Source organism: Lipotes vexillifer, unplaced genomic scaffold (assembly GCF_000442215.2).
Source record: "Lipotes vexillifer unplaced genomic scaffold, Lipotes_vexillifer_v1.1 scaffold818, whole genome shotgun sequence".
NCBI classification, from domain to species: Eukaryota; Metazoa; Chordata; class Mammalia; order Artiodactyla; family Lipotidae; genus Lipotes; species Lipotes vexillifer.
The window spans coordinates 1,567,392-1,592,407 of NW_006771890.1; the positions used below are offsets into that span (position 1 = coordinate 1,567,392).

Genomic DNA, 25,016 nt, shown 5'->3' on the forward strand with positions numbered 1-25,016 from the left:
CCCTACACCTCTTGGCAGACTAGATTTTTTTTTTAACTTTTTATTTTATGTTGGAGTAGAGTTGATTAACAATGTTGTGACAGTTTCAGGTGTACAGTGAAGTGATTCAGTTATACAATACATTTTCCCATTTAGGTTGTTACACAGTATTGAGCAGAGCTCCCTGTGCTGTACAGTAGGTCCTTGTTGGTTATCCATTTTAAATATAGCAGAGTGTACATGTCAATCCCAAACTCCCTAACTATCCCTTTCCCCCACCCTTTCCCCCGGTAACAATAAGTTCATTTTCTAAGTCTGTGAGTCTGCTTCTATTTTGTAAATAAGTTCATTTGTATCATTTCTTTTTAGATTCAAGAAATGTAGAGGGTGCGCCTTCAGAGGGCATGATCTCTGGGAGGCTCTGCTGGAGTGTCTCAAGCACTTACAGTTTCCAAAAGGGAGAAACATAACATGAAATGATGTTTCATGGAAATAAGCTTTGAACTGCAAATATACAGATGAATCAGGGCTTGCCTTTTCTCAACAGCTCTGGGTGATCCTTCGTGTAGCTATTGGCCCAGACCATTTCTGATGACCTGTGGAATGGTGCTCCTTCCAATTTTCAGTGGAACATACTTATGAGACCTATTTAATAGCATATCATCTCTAACACATAAGCCCTAAGCTGTGCATTTTCCTACTTGAGTGTCATCTGTATGGAGTCAGGTCTTGTGGCAACATTGAAACCCTAGTGCCTTGCACAAAGCCTGACACATAGTAGATGCTTGATAAATATCCACTGAATGGAAATGAATGGAAATTTCTGACTGTCTTTTTCTGAAAAGTATTTTCCTTATAACAAAAGTATTACATGTTCACAGTAAAAAATTTGTAAAAAAGCACTGCCAGAGATTATGGTATTAGATACTTTTCACATATATCTTCCCATTATTTTTTCTATATATGTGTATTTTTAATTGTTTATAGATTAGATAAGACTGTCCATGGCATTTTGGAACCTATTTTGTTCGGTTAGTGATGTCTTTCCAACTCACTAAGCCATCAACTTTACCATTATTTGTAATGGCTTCATTAAAGGCCATTGAACGAATGTATTATAATCTCCTTCTGTGGGCATATTTAGATTGTAACTTTTCTCTAATATGAACAGTGCTGCAACATACATCCTTTATGTTAAGTCTTTGCTTCACTCTGATGGTGTCCTTGGGCAACATGGAGAGACAAAGAAAGAAAATATCCAGCAAGACTCCTGAAAAGACAAATTAATTTGGTGGGTAGAAAGGAAGGCAAATCAGGCTTTCACAAAATATAAGGCCTCTGAACTTTTTCTAAAATAGGAAAGACAACATCATCTTATGGAAATCATCATTGGCTAAGTGTTTAAAAGCCATAGAATGTAGACTGTTACATTAATTCTATTTGTACATTTTAGCAAAATAAAAAATTTGAACTTGGTGGTAAAAAAAAGAAATTCCTAGAAGTGATTTCTGAGAAATGGAATTGCCATGTCAAAGGGTATATGCATTTTACATTTTTGAAACATATGGCCAAGTTATTTTCAGAAAGCTACAATTTATATTCCCATCAGTAGAAAGACTCTTTCCTAATATTTTTATTGTCATTAACAAATCGTTTTCAATTTAATAGCAAAAAACAAACCAGAATAACACCTCAAAACTCTTATTTTTAATTTATATTTGTATTTATGCTTAAAAGTGGGTTTAAGTACTTTGTTTTTTCGTTTGTTTTGTTGCCATGAGTGTTTCTTCTCCTGTGACCTGGCAGTTCATGTCCGTTGCTCTATTACTGTGTTCTCATATCACAGTGTTGCAATTAAGAAAATGAGCTTTGGAGTCCCACGTGCCTTAAAAGGGTCCAGTAGCTGTCACTTATCTGCTCTGTGACCTGGGACAGTTTCCTACCCTTTCTAGGTCTCAGTTTGCTCATCTGCTAAATGAGAATAATGATAGTGCCCTTCCATTTCAATCCTACCATGTATGGTATCTGGCAAAGGGCCAGTGCTCAGCATCCTCAGTTTTTATGCGTCAGTACTCATTTAATCCCTCTATTTCTCTTGGCACATTCCTACTCCATATGTCATGATCGATTATCCCCATTTAACCTGTGTTTATACCTTTTAATTGCCTGCAATAACCACATTACTTCATTTATCTGACAAATATTTGGGGGTATCTGCTATCGGTCAGGTGCTGGATTAAGAGTTCAACAATGGTGAACAAAACATACTGTATTTCCATCATGAAGCATATACTCTTCTCTCTCTCTTTGCGTGTATGTGTGTATATGTGTTTGTGTATGTGTGTGTGTGTGTGTGTGTGTGTGTGTGTGTGCAGGGAACAGAACATAGCTAAGTGACAGACAAATAAATGTAATTGTACCGAGTGCTATGCAGAAAACCGATAGGAGCTGAGACAGAATAAAAGGGGGACTTATTTTAGATAACATTAAGAGGGAGAGACTTTCAGGGGTAGAAAGTTTTATGGTAAGACATCTGTTAGAATGGTTATTATCAAAAAGACAAGAGATAACAAGTGTTGGCAAGGGTATGGATAAGAGGAACCCTTGTGCACTATTGGCAGGAATGTAAATTAGTGCAGCCACAATGGAAAACAGTATGGAGATTCCTTAAAAAATTAAAAGTACACTACCATGTGATCCAGCAATCTGGCAATATGTACCCACTTCTGTAGGAAGGAATTTTTCTGAAGGAAATGAAATCACTATCTCGAAGAGATATCTGCACCGCCATGTTCAATGCAGCATCATTCACAATAGCCAAGACATAGTAACAACATAAGTGTCCATCTATAGATGAATGGATAAATGTGATATATATAAAAAATGCAGTCATGAAAGAAGGAAATCCTGCCATTTGGGACAACATGGATGGACCTTGAGGGTATTATGATAAGTGAAATAAGTTGGACAGAGAAAGGCAAATATCAATACTATGTGATCTCACTTATATGTGGAATCTAAAAAAAAACAAAAACAAATAACAAAACTGATATAAACAGAGAGTAGAATGGTGTTGCCAGGGGCTGTGAATAGAGGAGTGAGGGGAACAGGGAAGATGCTGGTCAAAGGCTGCAAACTTCCGCTTACAATATAAATAAGTTCTGGGGATCTAATATACAGCATGGTGACTATAGTTAACAATACTGTATCATATACTTGAAAGTTGCAGAGAGTAAATCATAAATGTTCTTACTAGAAAAAAAAAGTAGTAATTGTGTGAGGTGATGAATGTGTTAACTAACCTTATGTCCATCATTTTGCAGTATATCCACTTATCAAATCATCATATTATAGACCTTAAACTTATACAATGTTATACATCAATTATATCTCAATGAAGCAGGGGGAAAAACAATTAAAATTTTAGAAAATGCTTAGTTTATCAATGTAAATAATAAATGTAAATTTCTTTGTACAATGCATAAAGTAATAAACTACAGGTAAAAGACTGAAGAAACCCCACAAGTTCCTCCTTATCTACTGGTATTTGGGCTACAGGGCTCAAGATGGCCTGTATCCTATTCAGGAAACTAAGCTGTTTAGGGGGATAAGTGCAGAAGTGATGCAGTTCTGAAAGAAGATGATACTTTTTAGGGCTCTACCATGGTCCCCCTAACCAGAGAGAAAAACAAACCTGTGTCCTCAGTGTTGCTCACAAAGTTAGGATAGAGATAGTGTAAAAAATTGAGGAGGGTCTTCAACCAGCAACTTTTGAGAAGTCGGCAGTAGTGAGTAACAGAACAGCAGGCCCATCTCCTCTCTCTCTATTTTTCTTTATATCTCTTTGCCTTCCTCTTTCTATAATATGTATTTTCAAAACTTACAACTTCAGCGAGGGTGGAGACCATATGGTTTTTCCCTCCCCACAGTGTCTCCAGCATTGAGCAGAGGGTTTAGTACTATGATGGGTACCCCATTAATACCTGATGGATGGAAGAGTAGATAGGAGGGTGGGTAGATAGGAAACAGAAAACAGAAAAGGTAATACAAATTAGAGGTCAGTAGGAAAGAGAAAGGGACACCAAAGTCAGGAGTATAAAAGTAGAGCCAAAAACAACTTATCTCAGAGGGGTTGTAGCCCTCTGCTTGAGGCAGCCCGTGCAGAGCAGGAACCCAGGACAGCTGTAAGACTCACAGTCTGTAAGAATAAAACATAACAGTTGCTTAGGATAAAATACAACTTTTACTGATTGAAGACAATAAATTTTCCCCTGAAGTTTCTCAAAAAAGAAGACAATGGCTCCCCAGTCCCTATGGAACTTTCATTTACTTTCCTGTCCCGTCAACCTGAGGCCCCTACTCATTTATGTCAATTTAGTGGCTCTCTAGAGTAGGATCTTCAAAGAACTTGGGGGCTTGCTCTCACAATGGAAGTTCTAGATTTGGGGTGCACCAGAATCCCTGGAGGGGGCAGAGGTTGGTGTATGGATAATGAACATGTATAGATGGGCAAAACCCCAGACGTGATTCTGATACACACACACACACACACACACACACACACACACACACACACACACACACACACACACACACACACACACACACACACACGCCCCCTAGCTCTCCCCAGGAGCCATGTCCCTACCTGTCTACGTCTTGGAGAATCACAGGTAAAATGGAATGAACACTGTCCTCAACAATATCCTTGCAGTTTTCTGACAAGCCCTTGACTTTTTTTACTGAGAGGAAGCCCCAGAAGGCAGTAGGTGAGATGACAGCAGAAGCTGCTATTTTGTACTAATTTTTAGTGAGAGGATGGATTGGTTGGGGAAATAGAAGTGACACGAACCTTGGGAGAAAGCAACAGTGCTAGATTAGAATTCACAACAGCTGTTGATTTTAATGGGTTTGAGAATGATTTGGGCAGAATTCCAAACTCCTACATCCTTGACCTATAACTTGCCGCTGTACTGAGTCACCAGGATGGTTCGTGGAGGGGGTACTCTATCCAAATCATGCTGCTGCTTCTGTGGGCTTTGGCTACAAATCCCAGTGAGAACACACAAGGACCACACTTGTGCCTAAGGCCAAGTGGGCCTTGGTCTTGTACCCTGATCTGGGCCCTCAGAGTCTCCCCAGTCCAGAGGTAGAGGAAGGCAAAGAGAGACAAACTTGTGGGGAGGAACATTAAGGAAAAAGGAGCTTTTCTGTAAGGTCCAGAGAGGCAGGCCCAAGTCAAGTCTTCAATCTTTGCACTCCTAGGCTTTTCCCCAGTCAATATTCTCTTTAGGGTCCAGGAAAGAAGGACCATTGGAGGTCTCCTCTTAGAAAGAATCCCCCACCACACACACTCTTTTGCACCCCAACCCCTACCATTTTACTTGTTTCATTTAACAGCAATCCTGCCATGTGTGTCCTATTATGTTAACCATAGTATCTTACAAGTAAGGAAAGGAGGCTTAGACAGTCTTCAGCTCCTTCAGAGAAGACCCAGATTCTAAGACTAGGTGTGCCCAATTCCTAATTCTTAACCCTGTCTTGTATCCACTGCATTCTGCTAACCTGCCCACCCAGTCATCTCTGTTTTCCATGAAATGATGCCATCTGTCCAAACTGTCACAAACTATGGGGGAAAAGGAGAGAATTCCACTGAAAGTTGCTTGGAATAGGAAGGGTCACATCACTATTTTAAGATGTAGTCTTTTCCCTGCTAGGTGATCTCTGAAGCAGGCAGTAATTTAAAATACAGTTGGCTTCAATCTTTGCATGGTTTTCATCTAGAATCAAGGGGAAGAACCTGGGAAGAAACATATTAAAAACCTCGTCATCCACCCATGGACGGCCTTAAATAAGACACCATTTTTATGGCCCCTAAAGCTGAGACTGTAATAACAAAAACCAGAGCTTTTTCATTTCTCCATTTCTTCCTGTTTTATCACTGAGCTTCAGTGTAAAAAGAAACCAAGGGACCTGAGCAGAGGGAAAGTAAAACCTTCAGCTGATTGATAGCAGACAAGTCTGGAAAAATAGGAAAGTATTTAAAATGGAGTTAGTAATGAAGGAAAGGGCTCTAACTCTGATAAATTCTAGTATATCCCATGCTGACTTCTTTTGACTTCCAAAATTTGTGAAGAGAAATGAAGAGAAAATGGGTGACTAATATAGATTGAGAATCTACCATATGCTGGATGCTCAGTTGGACACCGTTGCCTCATTCTGCCCTCACAGCATCTATATTTCTGTTTGGAGGGAGAAATAGACGTAAATCAATAAACAAACAAATCGTAAAGATAACTGCAAAATGTACCAAGCACCATGGAGGAGACAAATGGAGTGATCCCTAGGAGGGCAACTGGGGTCGGAGGGAATCAGCCATGCAAAGTGGGAGGAAAAGAGTATTCCAGGCAGTGGGAAAGGTGGAGGCAAAGACTCTAAAACTAGAACGGTTTGGTCATATTTCCACATCCTCCAGGGCATCTAGCTGTGATAAGGAGTTTGCAATATATCCTAAGTGCAATGGGAAGACATCAGAGGGCTCTAACCCAGGGAGTCACATGATCCCATGATGTTTCATGAGCAAAAATACTGCCATCCCAATTTGTGGAAAAATTAGCTTCTCCTTCCATAATTGGATGTTCTGATCTGTTTTGCTTAACTTAACAGCTTTACATACATGAGTTTCTTTTTGTTTATTGTATTGAATCTGTAAGCCTTCTTGGATGATGGGGCATACTTGTTAACAAATAACTGATCTCTCCAGGTCTAAGAGGGCAAGAGAGGCAGAGAGGGACCTCCCAGCTGACCTCACCTCACCCATGGGAGGTGAGTTTTTTTTTCAAGAGTCTTCCTATCAGTAGAAGGGGACTTTTATGGCATTGCCAATCAACAAGTGTTTGAGTGCTGGCTCTTTGCCAGGCATTGTGCTGGATCCTATGGATTCAAAAATGAATGAGAGAGGGCTTCCCTGGTGGCGCAGTAGTTGAGAGTCCGCCTGCCGATGCAGGGGATGCGGGTTCGTGCCCCGGTCCGGGAAGGTCCCACATGCCACGGAGCGGCGGGGCCCATGAGCCATGGCCGCTGAGCCTGCGCATCCGGAGCCCTTGCTCCACAACGGGGGAGGCCACAACAGTGAGAGGCCAGCGTATCGCCAAAAAAAAACCCAAAAATGAATGAGACAAGAATCAAGTCTGTCTGTCAGTTCCATCCCTGCTCCTTTAAATGTGCTCCTTCAGAGGTTCCGTGACTTGATGTCATCATACAAACCCAGGGTTTACAGTGATGCCCATTCTGTCTCAGGGCTCTTGACATCTTATTCCTCCATGTTGAGGACTTATTCCCCATGTGACTTTTCTGGATCTGACCATGGATATCCAATATCTAGTACTCACTGAATCATCAAAGAATAAGCACGCAAATGAGTGAATGAACTTCTCTCTCAATTTGGCAAGCACTTAAGATGAAAGTGCCCATCTTGTTTGTCCAAAGAACACAATCTGTTTTTGAGAAATTTATAGTGCAGAATACAAGAATTATATAAGACAGCAGTTTTTAACCTGGAATCCAGAGGGTTCTTAGAGAATCCCAGTATGGACTTTGGTGGAGGAGATACCTCAAACCTCATGAATCTTATCTGAAATTGTGAATGTACATCCTTCAGCCTTTTTTTGTGGGGAGAAAGTCCATAGCCCTTGTCAAATTCATGGTGGATCTCATGACTTTGCAAAGGTTAATAGAAGGTTTCATGTTATCCGTCTGATGTTATTCTGATCGTGTTAGGAACTCTCAATCTCATTATCCTTAGCTTCTCAAAACCCTTCTCTTAGAAAAATCCTCTTCTTTACTCACAAAAGTCAGTTTCCTCTTCAGTCAAACCTCTGGGTACAGTTAGGGAGGCATCCATGAATAGGAGATTTGGCTTTCCTGGGCTCACCTTGTTTGGTTTTACTGCAACAAACTGTCTGAAACACAAGTGGAATGCAACCCTAGCTGACTGGAACTCATTGCTTCCAACCTGTCTTTTCATTTACTATCTCATTTACCGTTGATCACAGTAAATGGATGAATGAATGATCCATGTGTAGGTGGAGAAAGCACAGTTCAGAGGGTTTCACTAACTTAGTCAAGATTGCCAAGACAGTAAGTATGGATTTGGACTCACCTGGAACCCAATTCTCCTGATTCCCAACTGTTTTAAGGGTATTCAGTGTTCGTTTTAATCAAATATGGTAAAAGGCACATAAACATGGAAACGACTGTCATGAAGGAAGAAGTTTATTATACTCATAGACCCCTGGAAGCAAGAGGCATGTCACACTATGCAGGGCCACATGGGGAAGCACCAATACAAGATGAGTGACAGTGGGGAGGGGACTGATGGGTTGAAGCCTTTATTGTGGTTCTTGTGGGAAGAAACAGGCAAAGCAGGATAAGCAGGCTTAGAATTGAATAATTTCAGTGGGCTCAGGGATGTAGGGACTGTCCCTAGCTGTCTGGTACCTATCTGGCCCTGGAGTGATTAGGGCAGGTGGATAATGGCCCTGGGTGTGCACACCTGATAAAAGGAGATAGTTGGGGGCATGGGGTCTGGATTGGTTGGTTTACATATCAAAGGTGCACTTGAAGGCAAATTGTTTACTATCTCCAAAATTGGCTAACCAATTGGGATGGGCAGTTTCTCCAGGACAGTAAGTCCCCAGATATCAGAGCATCAAAAATACCCCCTGAATGAAGTTAACGGAGCTGGATAGTCTAATGAATTGTATCACCCACCTTTGAGGATACTTATAGCTTGACTTCTTAGTGCTCCTTGAAGTGGTGTGTAATCTCTATTCCACAATGCTAACCTAAGTTAACAGTCTCTGGGTGACCCAGAGACAGCCATCTTCTTCACTTGGAAAAATACATGGCCATAAAACCGATCTTCCATCCCTGGCCAGAAGATTACAAATGGCAATTTTTTCTGAATTAGGATATTTTCAGTACCACACATGAGATATCAGGCACTGTGCTTGAGAGGAAGGAGATTATACAGACTCTTAGAGCATCCCCAAAATGACAGTCCATTTTTCATAATGGTCTGATATTCATTTGTTGAAATTTTATTACTTTTGTAATTTAATTCAATTTATCCCACTTTATTGTTGCTCAGGGCACTGTTACCTTATTTGCCTCTTTTGTCCTTCTGGATAAAGTTGTTTCTTCTTTTATTATGAGCATGATGGCTTCTAGATTAAAGCAGCCTGCTCAATAAAACTGTTTTCACTGGCATCCACCTTCTCTGAGCCCACCTCTGCTCTTGCAGAATTTTCTTGAAGACAAATATTGGCAGTGATTTATGAAGCACTTTTGTGGTTAATCAAGTTCCAGCTCTCATTTTCTTTTTAGAGATTAAAGATTTTATTCAGAAATTCTTCCCTGCATCGGAAATCATAGAAATGAGCAATTAACAATAGAAGTTGGTTAGGAATATTTTTTGTGAAGATACAGGTTAAGAACATAGTAACAATTGACTTTAAAACACAAAGACATCAGAAGACTTCTTTCTAAAGCTGAAGGTGTGTACCATTTTTGAGAAATCCTGGGTATATTTTAGGGAATAATTGAGTTGGACAGTGAGTCAAAAGGGACAAAAGTAGGTGAGAAGATGTGAAGGTGAGTCTACATGCTTGTTTGCATAGGCTGCTACTTAGCTGAATTGAAACATGGAACACATGGGTGTGGGCAACCATATGTAACTGGATGATTCTTTTAGCAAATTTTATTTATACTCATAATCCATAAATTGCATGTTTTTAAAGGTAGAGATACTGCATTTATAGTTAAATGTTATTTTAAAGTAAAGTAAAAAGATTGCCTTCGTTTTTAAAAACAAAAGTAAAGACTGTATATTTGGAGGCTCCTCAGTGCCCTGTCCCCAGCCCTTTCCTCTGTATCGGGACCCAATAGTGGGGCTATTGTAATTTCAAGAAGCAATGCTTTGGGTGTGAACACCCAGCTCAGCAGCTACAGACACCTGGGTACAGATCTGCCCTTTCTCAGAGAAAGAAGAAAGTGCAGTTGGCTGATCCTGCTTGCCCAGTCTAACTGGTGTCTTATATTCCTGCCTTGTTGGATTGACACAGGCTTCCTTAAAAATGTTCTCTTGATCCAACTCCTCTGTTTCTTTTTTTAACCACCCAATGGATTGTAAGCTCCTTGAAGTTTAGCCTCAATCCTTTGCAATCTATAGAATCACTTTATTGAAAATGGCTTCAAATATTTCTGAATTCCCAATGCCACTTCTTTTTGTTCAGGCCTTATCTTTTTGGTGATATGTTTTTAAAGTGTTGGACTCCAACCACCTGTTTCAGACCCACCATGGGTGCTTCTAAAGAATGTGGATCCCTGGGCCTACTTAATCTGAATCTCTGGGGGATGGGTGCTGGGGACTGGTTATTCCGATGCCCAGTGAAGTCTGAGACCTCTCACCCACCTGGCCAGCGCCACTGTCATCTCTCACCTGCAGTGTTTCAGTGGCCTCCTACTTGGTGTCTGTGTCTGTGCTTCTATTCTTATCTCCCTATGGCTGTGGTCCTCAAACTTGGATGCAAATTGGACTCTCCATGGGGAGAATAAAAGTTGGGCCCTGCCCAAATCAGAGGTTCTGGTTTGATTGTCTTGGTTGGGCCCCGGGCATTCAAAACTGTAAGAACATCACAGGAAAGCTGAATGGGCAGCCAGAATGAGCACAACTCTCTAAGGCCTGTTCTCCACACTGCAGACAGAATGATCCTTTCACGGGATTGTGTCAGTCCACATCAGGCTCCTACTCAGTTCCTCCTATGGCTTCTGTTCTTGCTACAGAAAAAGCCCAGGCTCTAACAGAGGCTGCAAGGCCCACATGATTAGGCACCTGTTGTCTGTCCAAGTTCATCCTGTACAATCTCTCCTACCTGACTCCACGTCATCCATACTGGTCTTGTCAATATCCCTTGAGTATCCCTATCTCAAGGCTTTGTACCTTCTGCTCCCTTCACCCGGAACATTCTTCCCCAGTAGCCATATGTCGTGCTCCCCAGCTCCACCCATGTTTTATCCAGATCCTTGCTCAAGCAGCACCTTATTGGGGAGGCCTTCTCTTCTTCCCTTTCTAAAATAGCAGCCCCCATCATTCTCCATTGCATAACCCTGCTTTATTTTCTTTATAAGTTTTTAATCCAACAAATACATAATCATTTTATGAATCTGCCATTTATCATCTATTTTACTCTCATGAAAATGTAGGCTCCCTGAGGACAGAGAGTTTGTTCTCTTTACCCGTCACATTCCCAACACCAAGAATGGTCCCTGGCACATTCTTGGTGCTCAGAAGTTACTTGTGACAGACGATGAATTCTACCCTTGGACTGTCTCAAAAGCATGGGCGTTGGTTATTTCTCCTTCAGCACTGAAGGGAGTTGTGAAGGTAGCAGTAGCCTGTTTCCTGGCTGTACAGTTGCCCCATTATAGTTCTGCTGGCAGCCGCTCTCCTTCCCCTGTTTAATGGCTGTAGAAAGGGGAGAATTTGATTGATTATTTTTGCAAACTCAAACTACCCTATGTGCACTAAAGGTGGAGAGGAATAGTACTCCTCTAAGTTTCTGGAGGGAATTGTATCTAAATGAGTAAGAAGCATAATCTGTGTTTTGGAAAAACTGGACTGAGTTCTTTGTGTCATCTGGGAAGTTTTATACTAAGTTAAATTAAGTGGCTTTGAACTTTGAAATGTCCACATTCTAACGTTTTATTAAGCTTAATTGGGTTTTTAGAATATTTAAAGACCATCCAAACTCAAATGGGAGATCAAAATGAACTAATAGGTTGATGTAGACTTCCCCCTGCCTCCTCCCTTTGTGCTCTAGTAATGAAAGTGATGCATTCATACCTGTGGATGATGAGCACAAAAGCCTGGCTTTCTGGAGAGTTTTGGTGTGTCCTGATGACTGCCCTGGTCTGAACTGTGCCATGGCCCCTTCCCATGATCATCTGTGCTATGAACCTGGCTTTCAGAACCATCCCCATCTGTCTCTGCTAAGGAGGCTTGCCATATAGTAAAAGTAGTTGGGCTCTAGGCAGACTTGTCAAAGTTTGTTTGATGGAGCTTCTTAGGGAAGAAATCTCCAATTATTGGACATAAAATCCAAAAGGTTACAGAATCTGTTAGAGATGGAAATGAGGAGCAGTTTGACTCTATTACTCATAGAAGTTTTGTACTCATTTCATTGAGCAGTGGAGTAAGGCAGCCCACCCTCCAAGATGCAAGGCCAGAACTTAATTTCCACAGGTCATCTCTTCTCCTATTTGATTTTCACTGATACATTTACTTTTCCTATGTCCGTGGAGAATGGTTCAGGAAGTAGCAGTGTCATCACTTTCTTTTCATTTAAAATGATCTTTAATTATTAAAGCAATATTTGTTCATTTGTAAAAACATTCAAAGGATATAGAAGTGTAAGTCCCCTTTTAGAAAAAAATAGGATTCTATGCTACACAATATCCCACAACTTGCTTTCCCCCTTGCCAAGTTATAATGGATGTCTTTCTCATGAGTACATAGCTGCATGGTATTCCACTACATGAATGTCCCATGAGTTTTTTAGCCAATCAGCTATCAAGAGAAACTTGGAATTTAACAGGTTTTGACCATTACAAAGAATAAAGGTGAAGGTCCTTGTTTTTTACATATTTGTGTATTTGTGAAAATGTCTAAAACTGAATTATAGGGCTTTAAGAAGATATGCACGCTACAATTCTCCATACATCTGTGACTTCGTGTCATCTCTGTTAGACCTGCTTGGCCCCCATAGACATTTTATTTGTTATCCTGGCTATAGATAAATGCCTAGAGCTAGAATTACTGAGTCTGAAAAAATTACAAATATAAAATCCTGTTGTTAAATGGATCTCCAGAATATTTATTTTGGAGTAAAGTCCCTTCATTTTGTTGCCAGTTGAAAGGCATTATTGTGAGAAATCCAGGGCATGAACCCAGTATTGTTTGATTATGTTTATTTTATACGCAGAGAGTCATTTCCACGCCATTTCTACTCAAATAAGGGGGCCAATTCACTGGGAGCCAAGGGCTGCACATAAATGGAAATATTTAACATGATTCTGATTTTCTTTCATAAGCAATAAAATAAAATACAAACCAACAAAATGAGTATAGTGCTATAAATGTCTTTGCACATACCTGACCCAGGGGATGGCGCTGACTGGAGAAGCCACAGTAGTGTTGGCAGTAGGGGCAGCGGTGCTGGTGGAGGGGGTCGTGGTGCTGGTTTTCATGATTGTGGTTATTGTTAGCACATTATTCCTCTGTAATCATGTCTAGTCTGAAGTTTGGTGCAATCCTACTGGTTTTCCAAATGGGTTGCCATCTTTTAAAGTCAGAAACTGTGTTAAGTTTTCGTGAATGATTCACAGCACTGTTCTGGGGTTTTAACTATGCCTCCAAGAGAGAACTCAGTTTGTCCTCAGGTTCTTCACCTGGATGGCAGAGGAGGTTTGGCACCTGCAGGTGCCTTTGCTCAGAACAAATAGGCTGCTTTGCGTCAGGTCTTTTCCTCTTTGCCTGCAAAGATAGACTCACAGCTTCACTTCCTAAGAGCTATTTTTTATGCTTTCTGCTTCGTTAAGAACTTGCTTTGTTCAGGTTTTTATTAGTCAGACATTTTGAGCTAAAAGCCAACAGTGGCCAGGCAGGAAAAGTGAACAGGGGACAGCTCTGTGTAGGAAGGTCAGTGGTGACCACTTTGGGCCTATGAGGTTGCATCTTCTATTTTTTTTTCCCCAAGAGAGTCAGAATCTCCCAATTAAAAAAAAAAAAAAAAAATCCCTCCTCCCAATGTGATTCCAGCGGGAATAGTGTGGAAAAGAGCTGGGGGAATGAGAGAGGCAAAGCAAAGGCCTCAGTGTCTGCTCATCTGCCCCGGAAGCCCCCTTGCAGGAGCTGTTGATGGATGAAATAACTGCCTTACTGAACACAAATGAGGACAGACTAAGTCTACACAATGATAATGTATATTTAAACATCTCTTTAAGTTGGAAATAAACTATCACGTAAGAACTAGTCTTCCAGTTATATGTCTCAGTTAAGAGGTTACTCATAACTAAAGCAAAAATCTTAATTTTCAGTCAGCTATGTGCATTTACATTTTTATCCATTCATTTATTGAGTTGAAATATTCCAAGCACTGTGCCCCATCAAAGCACAGCCATCCTTTCCCTTGTCAGGTGGATGGTCTAGTTGGAGATCAACCTCACAGGTATAACCACACAAGATACTAGTTAACAACAGTCGCATTAATGGCTCTGAAGGAACTGTAGGGGTGCTTGACCCAGTCTGGCTGAGTGGAGGAGACATCAGCTGGAAAGACTTTGGGACCACATGTTGAATGTAATTCATCTAATACCATGTCTGCATTTAACTCAGTCATAAATTGGTGGCCGAAGGACTGATTTCACCTGCCAAAAGAATTTTGTTTGGACTGTGTGGTATTGACCCACATGCCATTTAAAATATGAACCAAAGGATTTTAACCCTTTTAATTTCTTGTTTTTCTTCCATCTAACCCTCAAGTACAACTCTGGGAGGTGGGTTGTACTTTATTTCAAAGAATTCTGGCCTCATAATAGAGATTTGAGAAGGCAATAGAAAGTGAGAGATCCAAGGTTTTATATGTGTTCTCTGCTCTTTAGGAGCCAAAGTTTAGGAAGGCTAGAGAGGGTTCCCTTTGGTCTCCTGGCTATAGGCTGTGCCTCTCATCCCAATTAATTACCACCACAGACAGTAAGAGAGTGTCTGCAGCCTGTTCTTACCATTGGGTGGGTGGGGGACATGCTGAAGTTCTTTCGGTGGTGTTTTTATTCCCAATAAGAGCACACTCTGTACTTCCTGTGCGGATGAGGAAAATGGTTGCCAATTTGGTCCAAACCTGGACGATCTTTGTCCATATATGTGTAGCAAACCCAGGCCCACGATGCTGCCAGTCTCCCGTTTCAAGTTATTCTCCTCTGTCGCAAGTTGCACACCGATAAACAACCACCACCAGTGCCATATGGGTTAAAAGATCAAAGGCCCCAGTTTTGAGTATATTTCTAGCTGACTTTACTTCAGATGTCTTAAATATGTTTCTAAAGATGGGAATCGTGGAGCATTAAGGAGGTAAACCACATGTGAGTGAGCCATGCTTGTAGTCTGGGCAGGAGGGTGAAAAGTGAAAACCACTGATCCGTGTGTTCCTCTTCCTCTCAGGTTCGCATCTTCACGTACCTCATTGGAAGAGAGGCTGCTTTTGCAGACAATCTCAAGTGGATGGCCTGTGCCAATAAAGGTAGGTCCCCCGATGGGTTCAGTTCTGAATAACTTCTCCGTGGATGTGTAGAAACAGAGACAGTCACGAGAAAGTGGAGCGTTCTATCAGAAGGCTATGAATTCTAAGATAAGGTCTGGATGTTTCTAAATGATTATGACTGACTTGTAACAGCTTCTTCCAAAATGTGTTTATAAACATTGAGGACATAGTCAAGTGGAGTGGTTAAGCCTCTCCGCTCTATTGCTTAGTAGCTGAGTGACCTTGGAAGAATTACTATGGCAGAGCCATTTACCATGCACCAAATATCCATGTGCTCACTCACCATTCCCAGCCCCCTTGCACTGGTTCTGGCCAGTAGGCTTTAAGCAAAACCAACCTGGGTCATTTATGGGCTAAAGCATTTAAGAGCTGGTTTGGTGGTATCTATATTCTTTTCTGCTCCTGTAAACTCTGAAGCTACATGATGGAATAGATGAAATAGCCTGGGTTCCTGAGTGGCTGCATGGAGCAGATGCCTTTCCGCTCACCCTTTCTTCTGCCATCTGCCAGCCCATGATGGCTATATATAGTCTGTGTGATAAACCTCTGTGTTAAGCCAGTGAGATTTCCAGTTTGATATGTTCCCATAGCATAACTTAACCTACATAACTAATTAACTTAGATAACTTTAACCTGCTTCAGTGTTCTAATCTTCAAAGTGGAGAGGGTGATAATAGCTTTTCTTTTTGATTTTTATTGAATATAGGGTTAAAAAATGAAATGGTACAGATTAGGTGCCTAGTTCAGTGCTGAGACCTAGTAAGTGCTCAATAATTGTTGGCTTTTCTACATTCACAGGTTAATTTTCTACATCCCTGATGTGTGTTGGAAACAATGCTTTAGGGAAGGCACAGGGAGGGAAGGAACAGGGCCTCCAGTCTTATGAAGGGCTTCTTTTCAGTCTTCACACAATCAAGAAGGCAAAGCAAAGGAGGCAAATAGGTGGTATATTCTAGATTCCTTGAGTCTTAACCCAAACTCCTTGAGTTCAAATCCAGCCTCTACCAAACACCAGTCACGGTGGTGGATGTTACCATACCTACCTGGGTCTGAGTTATATCACCTACAGAACAGAGATAGTGATGATACCTGCCCCAGACAGATGCTGTGAGCATGAATGAGGCCGTGCAGGTAAAGCTGGCAGCTCAGTGCCTGGCACAGAAATGCCCCATATGATTTCCTAGTGTTATATTGATCTGTGGTTATGTCTTATCTCTGCTCTGAGGCTATACAGTCCCTGAGAGTAGCCTGTCACTCTGATTTCCTCTTGAGCACTCAGCCCAACCTCCTGCTCTATGTAGAGTGGCTGCTTCTTTAAGGTTTGAAAAATGAGCAAATTGACTATAAATAGTAATAATGGAAGGTATGTCCTGTTGCACAGTAAATTGGTATTGGTGGATGTAGGTGGTCTATTTCTACATTGCCTGTTATGCTGTCCTTTATAAAAGTTCCAATATATGTATGTTAGTGGAGGAAAGAGGACTCAGGGAAGGGTTGGCAGGTCTCAGCTTTAGTTTTGGTGACTTAAGACAGTTATTGTAGTTGCAAGCAACCAAAGTTGCTCCCTGAAATTAAAAAGAAGAGTGTTTTGGAGAGAGAGGAGAGTGAGTCAGAACCCAGAGTGGGAAGGGAAGCTTATGTCTCATGAGGGACCAGAGGCTGTGTTTTTGTTTTTCTTTTCCTTCTTGGTTTCTTTCTACATTCCGTGGCATTCTTCTTCTCTGGAGACAGACCTTCTCTGCTAGGGCATGTGCATGTCAAAAATGGCTACCTCACGCTGTGCATACTCATCTATCCACACAACACCTATTGTGGAGAAAGGAGAGTTTATATCTTGTCCAAAAAATGATTCTGACACCCAGGTTGGGACAGGTCTTCCACTGCCAAATTGCATGTAGGCAGAGGTAAGCCCACAAAGAAAAATATATGTGCTCTGCAGGTGGATGGTCACGGGAGGTCCTCAGGGAAAAGGTGCCTAGCCAAGCAGGTAAACCTCTGCCTCACTTTCCCTTTGCTTGGCATTGTGTTTTATTATCTGCTTCTACTTGGAGAAATCTTTGAAGCAAGTCTCAATTTCCTCATCTAAAAATGGAGAACTGCATGAAAGGTTTGAACATTTCCTTGAAGCTCTAAAATAACATGTTCTGCAATTATTTTAGTTTATTGGCTGGCTCACCTCACTCAAAGGTATCAGTAATTCTGATTGTCTCAGAGTAATGCATTTGGCTTCATTTGAAGAGGAAATACAGAAGGAAAGTAGGCATGAGGAGATGGAGGCTGAATGGATCCTAGGTTGCCTCTGAGAAAACAGACCATTGAGAGAATTTTTGGAACTTCACTGACATTTGAGTGAGCTACACTTTCTCAATTTTTTCCTTGATTCTCTGATCTTGAAAGAAAGAGTTCCTTTTCCATTTTTTAATTTTTAAAAGTTTTCATGTTACTCCTGCCACATCAGACTGCAATTCTTCCCATCAGCGAGTATGCATTTAGTCATGGGTTATTGTTTTTAACCACTGTCTGTGTCCAGCTGATGAAAATTACTCAAATTGAAGTCTTGTCTTAATCAACTAATATTACACCATAATTTAGTTTTAGTCATTGTTTATAAGAATCTTTGAAGAATCCTTTTGAAGACAATTTAGTCAACTCAGAGTATTTCGGGGCCTGGCCATAGAATATAGCCCTTTAGATTTATAAGTTCTGAGCGCAGCAACTTGGAAAATCCAAGGAGGTAATAGTAGCTGCTTAGCTGGCCCGGCCGCTGGATTCCGCAGTGATTCTCCTTCTCTTCCTGTCCAAATCCAGTTGTTTCCTTCCCTGCCAGAGTCAGTCCCTCACAATAGTTTCACCTTCCTCCTCTGCTTCTCTTCTAAAGGGCCTTGGGAATAAAATGTCATTGTTTGCCACTCTTCAAAGTAGCAGTTGCCATCAAAATGTCAGGTTCCAGTCATCTGTGCCCATATAAACATCGGCTTCATGTTGCGTCAGTTATGGGGTTTAGACCAGTGTAACGTCGGTGAGCAAGTATTCTTCTATGGTCATTAATTAAATCATTGTTTATACTCTCAGATTGTTATAGTATGGAGGCAGCATAACATTTTTCATCTCAAGTGACATGAGGTCCAGGGAGGGCCCACCCCCCTCCTTACATATTTTTGCCCTGACTCAGCCAAGTTCTTCAGTGAAATGAAGCATTAGCATTCGGGGACCAGAGCAGACCCAGGGAAGCCCAGGGAGAGGCCTGTTGGCTGACTGACCAGAGTGACCCTAGGGAGGAGCAGGAGTTGTCAGGACCAGCTCATTGTCCCTGGGTCAGTGGTCAAGGACCTGCTATCCGTGCGAAACTTCTTGTTTGGAAGTATGGTAGCCATGGAGACAGTTCTCAGTCAGTGGACCTCTGACACTGCCCCCTGGAAATGGATGTCTGGGCATATTCATAGGCCTCACAGGAGTTCTCTGCCTCCTGCAATCCACTAGCAAAATCCAGAGAGGCCTGGAGCTCATTGGTTTGTCTCATTTTATGCATAACTAGGTCCTATCTTGAGGCAACCAGCCCTAATGAGGCAAAGCAGCAAACCATTTTAAATACATTAAAACAATTATTGCCACTGTAGAATGGCTTATGGAACTTAAAATTCTGCATTCACACTATTGGTTAAACAAGTGAACTGGGAAGACTGAAAAGAGGGGCCAACTAGCCCAGATACTCCGTAAAGCCTTGATGACCTTCTGTAATGTTCAGTGAGCCAAGATTTTAAATAAGCACTGCCTGATTCTTCTTCAAAAATCATGGTGAATGGAGTGTTTTCCAGCTGTGCAAATGAAGAAGGGTCTCTGTGTTTGGTTCTCAACTTATCTGTCATCATTGGATCGAATGGAAGCGCCACGTGAGTCTTTCTCGGTTATCTGCTCAGCCTGTCCTTCTTTGGTAGGCTAATGGTCCTTCTCTCCTTGTTTGAAAGAGAACTGGCGGCCTGAGCCCTCCTTGGAAGTTCAGACCCATAGCCTTTTCCCACTAGAAATCTCTTAACCTCACTATACCTTTCCAAGTGTCAAATTTATGAAGCCAGAATGGTTGTTTGGAGTAGGGAAGAACTGGCAATTAAAATCTTTTGCTGTTTCAGAAAAGGTGGAAGAAGGCAAAAAATGACAGTTATTCAGAAACCTTTGTATAATTCTTTTTTTGTACTCTTCGACCAATAACTCTCCAATTCCCCAACCCCCAGCCCCTGGTAAGCCCCTTTAGACTCTGTTGCTATGGTTTTCACTTTTCTAGATTCCACATACCAGTGATATCATACAGTATTTGTCTTTCTCTGTCTGACTTATCTTATTTAGCAAGATGTACTCAAGGTCCTTACATGTTTTTGCAAATGGCAGGATTTCCTTGTTTCTCATGCTGAATAATATTTCTGTGTGTGTGTGTGTGTGTGTGTGTGTATACACTGTAACTTTTTAATCCATTTATCCATTAATGGAGACTTAAGTTGTATGCATTCTTTGTGTAGATTCCATAGAACTTGAGAATTTGAGTGGAAAGGGTAATAGTTGTGAAGATGAAGATGGTGCTACTGTTGTTAATAGCAACTAAGGATGACAAACTTCTTACTAAGTGCCAGGTAAAGTGCAAAGTACTTTTATGTATTATCTCTTTTGACCCTCATTAAAGCTGTATGAAGTGCATGGGAAGGAAACTGAGACTCAGAGAGACTAGCAGCTCACCCCAGGTTACCAGCTAGCAGGTGGCAGAGCCAGGATTCAGGCCCAGTTGATCCAAAGTCTGAGCCTAACTCTTCACCAGGGTGTGAGGTTGCTTCTCTTTGGGGAGAAGAAAGTCATGGTTCATAGAGGAATATTTCCCATAATTTGAGAGAATCTAGGAAAAGGAATCTAGATGTTGAGAAAGGACTTTAATGGTCTATAGCTAATAAAGACTGGAGCTGGGATTTATACCCAGGCTATGTGTTCCACAAATTGTCCTGCTTCAGCTTGTGTAGGCATGTGGTCCAGTTTCTGACATTTTACAAATGGGGATATTAAGGCTCTCCGAGGAGACGAGGCAGGGTGGAATGGGGCACAGCGATAGAGCTGCCGGCAAGCCAGCATTCCTAGCTCCACAGTGTGATCCTTTAAATTAGAGGTCCCCAAGCTTTTTGGCACCAGGGACCAGTTTCATGGAAGACAATTTTTCCACGGACTGGGTGGGGGAGGTTGGTTCAGGTGGTAACACGAGCGATGGGGGGATGTTTCAGGCGGTGAAGAGAGCAATGGGGAGCGATAAGGAGCGGCAGATGAAACTTCACTAGCTTGTCTGCTGCTCACCTCCTGCTGTTCGGCCTGGTTCCTAACAGGCCAAGGACTGGTAGCCGCAGTCCCCAGGGATTGGGGACCCGCACTTTAAATTATTTTTTCTAGCATGAAATTTGAAATTAAAAATATAATATTATAGACTTGAGGACACGGGGAGGGGGAAGGGTGGGCTGGGACAAAGTGAGAGGGTGACATGGACCTATATATACTACTGGGTGTAGGGTAGATGGCTGGTGGGAAGCAGCCACGTGGCTCAGGGAGATCAGCTTGGTGCTTTGTGACCGCCTGGAGGGGTGGGATGGGGAGGGTGGGAAGGAGATGTGGGAGGGAGGAGTATGGGGATGTATGTATGTGTGTGGCTGATTTATTTTGTTATGAAGCAGAGACTAACACACCATTGTAAAGCAATTATACTCTAATAAAGATGTTTAAAAAAAAGAAAAATGTAATATTATTCACACACAAAAAGACTTGCTCCTAAGTCAGAGGTTCTGGCTGATTTTGATAGCTTCACATTTGCGAGCCCCCTTCTCCAGGTGGCACATGCCCACTGAGGCCCCTGGGCTCCCTGCGCTAGTGGTTATTCTCTCCTTGGTCTTCTCTTTCCAACTCATCGGACATGTGCCCTTCAACTCTCAGGGCCCAATAGACCTCTTACTCGTTCTTTGTAATGGTCCAAAGAGATGTGGAGGTAGAAAGTTGTTTATCAATGGTCCATTTTTCCATAGAAAAAAAGTGATTTTCAGTAGTGTGTGATGTTGATGGGGAGGACGAAGATGGGACAGAATATTGTGAGGGCCTTCCAAGAACACTGTTGTTCCATAAGGGGATGCACACCAGGTCACACCAGAAACATCACTGCCTACCTTGTTGCCTTGAGAAGACTGGGACCTGATCACTGGCTTTCTTGTTTTCAGCCTGCCTTATGTCAGACGGGAAAAGAGTCTTTGAAAGGACTCAAGGGAGCAGTGCCCATCACACCAAAAGTAGAACGAGTACTTTACCCAGACCTTACTGGTGAGGTAGACAGCCATGGTCTCCCACTGAGGAGCAGACTCCGGGGTCCCTCAGATCTGGTGTCATTGCAAAGTGGAGTGTTGAGTGATGTACTGATGGAGCATCTCATGCAGAGGCACCTCTTAGACAAGGGACTCTTAAGAAATCTCTAAGTAAGGGTAGTAAAATATCAGAAATACAAAGCACCAGGCTGCATGTGGTTTATCACACTGAGTAGTTGTAACTCAGAGTTCACAGGAGGCTCTGTAAGGGAATAGGTAAATAAATTGATGTTATGGTGAAAAATGAGCAGATCATTTATAATAGGTGGCTAATTTCAGCATTAATTACTCCTTGATAATTACCCAAAGATTGCTGATTCTGTTTTCTTACATGATATATGAAGTCCAAAAAGGCACATTAAAGAAGAGAATAAACATTCAAGAGCTAGAATTTAAAAGAAAGAAAAAGAGGTGAGGGAAGGCGGGGGAAAGTGGCCAGTTCAAAGGATGCAGAGGGAGAAGGAGGGAAGCATCTATGGTTACAGGCAAAGAGTCCAGCCCTCAGCGACTTCCTGTTATCCATCAAAAGGTACATTTGTTAACTAAAACTTATATGAATAACATTTAAAAACAAAAAGAGTCTCTTTCAGATAAGTTTTACGGTTTAATGGGTTGGGGTTAGATGATCTGATTTGAATGATTTGCATTAAGCTTTGCAGTGTACATTATTAATACTGTCTTTGTAATTCTAGCTTTTCTTACTTTTTATACATCTGCATTTCTGGTCTATATATTGAAATATAAGTTAGAACTGTGGTATGGATTTTGAGTAGACCTTTGGTGCTAACTACTGTGCATTTGCCAGGAACCTCATAGGGCAACCACATATTTCCCCACCCTAGTCTCAAACTTTCCCAGCCACAGAGATTCAAACAGCCCATTAGGGGTGTCCTTACAGAGGAGGACCATGCTGTCCATGCTCTGAGCAGCTGCCATGCTGTCCTTTCGCATTACAGGAAGAGGCAGTGTCTTCAGTGGTTAAGAGCAAAGGTTTTGGAATCAAATGAATCTGTATTCAAATTGATCCAGGACAAATTACTAAACTCTGTTGTTTCTGTTTCCTCCCTATACAACGAGCACACACACATGTTGAGCTGTTGTGTTACCCAAGTGTAGAGCGACAGTGTGAATCACAGTAAGACTTTGGTGAATGTCCTTGCTTCAGTAATGGCTCTCACAAAGCCATGTGCTGGTTCTGGGAATATCACTCTGGACAAGACAGGCACCAGCTTTTTGTGACATTTCATGGAGCCAATATTCCATTGGCAGAGAACAAAGTAAACAAGTAAATCAGAATTCAGCATTGATGAATCTTCAGAAGAAAGTGAAAGCAAGGTGAAGCAAGAGGAAATGAGTTCAGGCAGCTAACCCCTGAATGATCCAAAGGAGCCATCCGTAGAAAACTGGATAAATGGTGTGCCAGGCAGAGGGTACAGTAGGTGCAAGCGCCTGGGGAGGGTCAGGTGGATGAACTTGGCGGGAGGATGGAAGGGGATGAGTTCATCCAGGTAGGCGGGAGCCTAGTGAGGGAGAGTCTTAGAGGTCAGGTAAGAAATTTGGATTTTATTCTAACTAAATAGAAGCTGTTTTAGGATTTTAGGCAGGGAGATGATGGTCTGCTTTATACTTTAGATGATCTGCTTTATACTTTCCTTTGACTGCTGTCAGAAGTCTAGATAACAAGGAGGGGGATTTGTGGGGCGGGGGTGGTTGTTGCTGTACCCTGGGGGAGAGACAGTGGAGTCTGGAGTAGGGTGGGAGCAGTGGAAATGCAGGATTGGACTTGAGACATATTTTAGAGATAGGGCCAGAAGAACATGCTGGCGGATTAGCTATGGGGTGGGGTGAGGAAATGATGGCTATCAAGGATAATTCTTAAGTGTTTGGCCCAGTTGGGCAGTGGCGTCATTTGCTGAGATGGGAAAGACCCAATGCCGGAGGAATAGGTCTGGCCAGGGAAATCAGGAGTTGGCTTTGGACAGGTTCAGTCTGAGAACCCTGTTAGTCATCCTTATGGAGGTGTCAGGTATACTGTTGGCTATGGGTCTGTAGCCAGCTTTTTGTAACTTTTCATAACTTTGATTATGATAGCAAGGCCAAATGAGGATGATCCCTCAGCTCCATCCCCTTCCAAATGTGTGATTGTTTTTCCTTGCCACTCTCCCTCAATGCTGAGAATCTGTCTCTCCCATCCCCCTCCTTCTATTTATTCCCTCCCTTCTCTTGGCCCTATTTTGGAAAACCCAAATCAGGGATTTTTTACTGTTGGCTTTGAGGATTAGAATGAAAACACAGACAACCAAGAAAAACTCCTCCCAAGAGAGGCTGTGTTTACTGCACATTTGGTACAGGAAGCCACAATAGGAATAGTGCTATACTGTGAATTGCTCACCCAGGTATCCTCATGGTCCAGGACCATGGAGTTCTCTCCTCCTCTTAACAACATGGCAGCACCTCTCTTGGTTTGTCCTCTGTGTCATGTTTGTCTCTCTAAGACCCTTCATGCAGAGCCAAAGGTTTACCTACTAGAGAAGAGCTGAAATGTTTTCTTTCTTATTCAAACACTGATTGTAGTCATGGTTTGTGGAGGGATTATAACTATGATGCTTGCTGTCATCCAGCAATCTTCTTTAAAACTTCTCTTTCCCACTATGCCTCTAAGAGGGGCCACCTGGAAGCCTTGCGTGAGCAGTGACCCAGATGGGCATCCCTAACGGTAGTGCCTGACCTCTGAGGGAGTGCCAAGGTACACATGGGCCCTGCTCCAGAGCCCTGAGCTAGAGCAGGGTCTCACAGGTCTTTTAGGCTCAGTTTCTACTGGGATGGACGAGGTTCTGGCCCTGGCCAGGAGGGTGGAGTGGACAGGAGTGACAGTGCGTGTTAATTAGCACTGTGCAGAGCTGTCACCAGGAAGCCAGAAGCCACATGGTGCCAACCTGGTTTGGGGTTGGTACACAAATTAAAACCAGCTGGCTTTTGTTTGGAAATGCCCTGGGAGGGTCCTGGTCCTTTCTGGACAACAAAAGGGCTCGAGTTTCTTTACCCTGAGCCCTGTATTAAACACTAAGAGGTTCTATGAACACTACAGCAAGTGCTGTGATGGATCTGGCTTCAGAGGCACACATATCCTCTCTCATTTGTTGGCAAGTAGGAGGTGGCATCAACTTAGTTATAAAGGTCCTTATTTAGAGGCGTGGGGAGGAAACATGAATCTGTGTCCATCCAGTGTCCCCCTGCTTAAAATGCTTCCATGACTACTTGCCTGTAGGATAAAGTCTAAACTCTTTCC

The 25,016-nt window shown here is 42.2% G+C and overlaps 1 protein-coding gene across 1 annotated transcript in view; it reads left to right on the forward strand.

Moving 5' to 3' along the window:
* The window catches only part of CACNA2D3 (calcium voltage-gated channel auxiliary subunit alpha2delta 3), a gene marked incomplete at its 3' end in the record, with an annotated part of 652,765 nt that overhangs the window by 498,936 nt on the left and 128,813 nt on the right, over positions 1–25,016 (forward strand). The window contains exon 12 of the mRNA XM_007447233.1: positions 15,257–15,335. Within this exon, the coding sequence (XP_007447295.1) occupies positions 15,257–15,335 (79 nt within the window). The remainder of the gene's footprint in view (positions 1–15,256; positions 15,336–25,016) is intronic.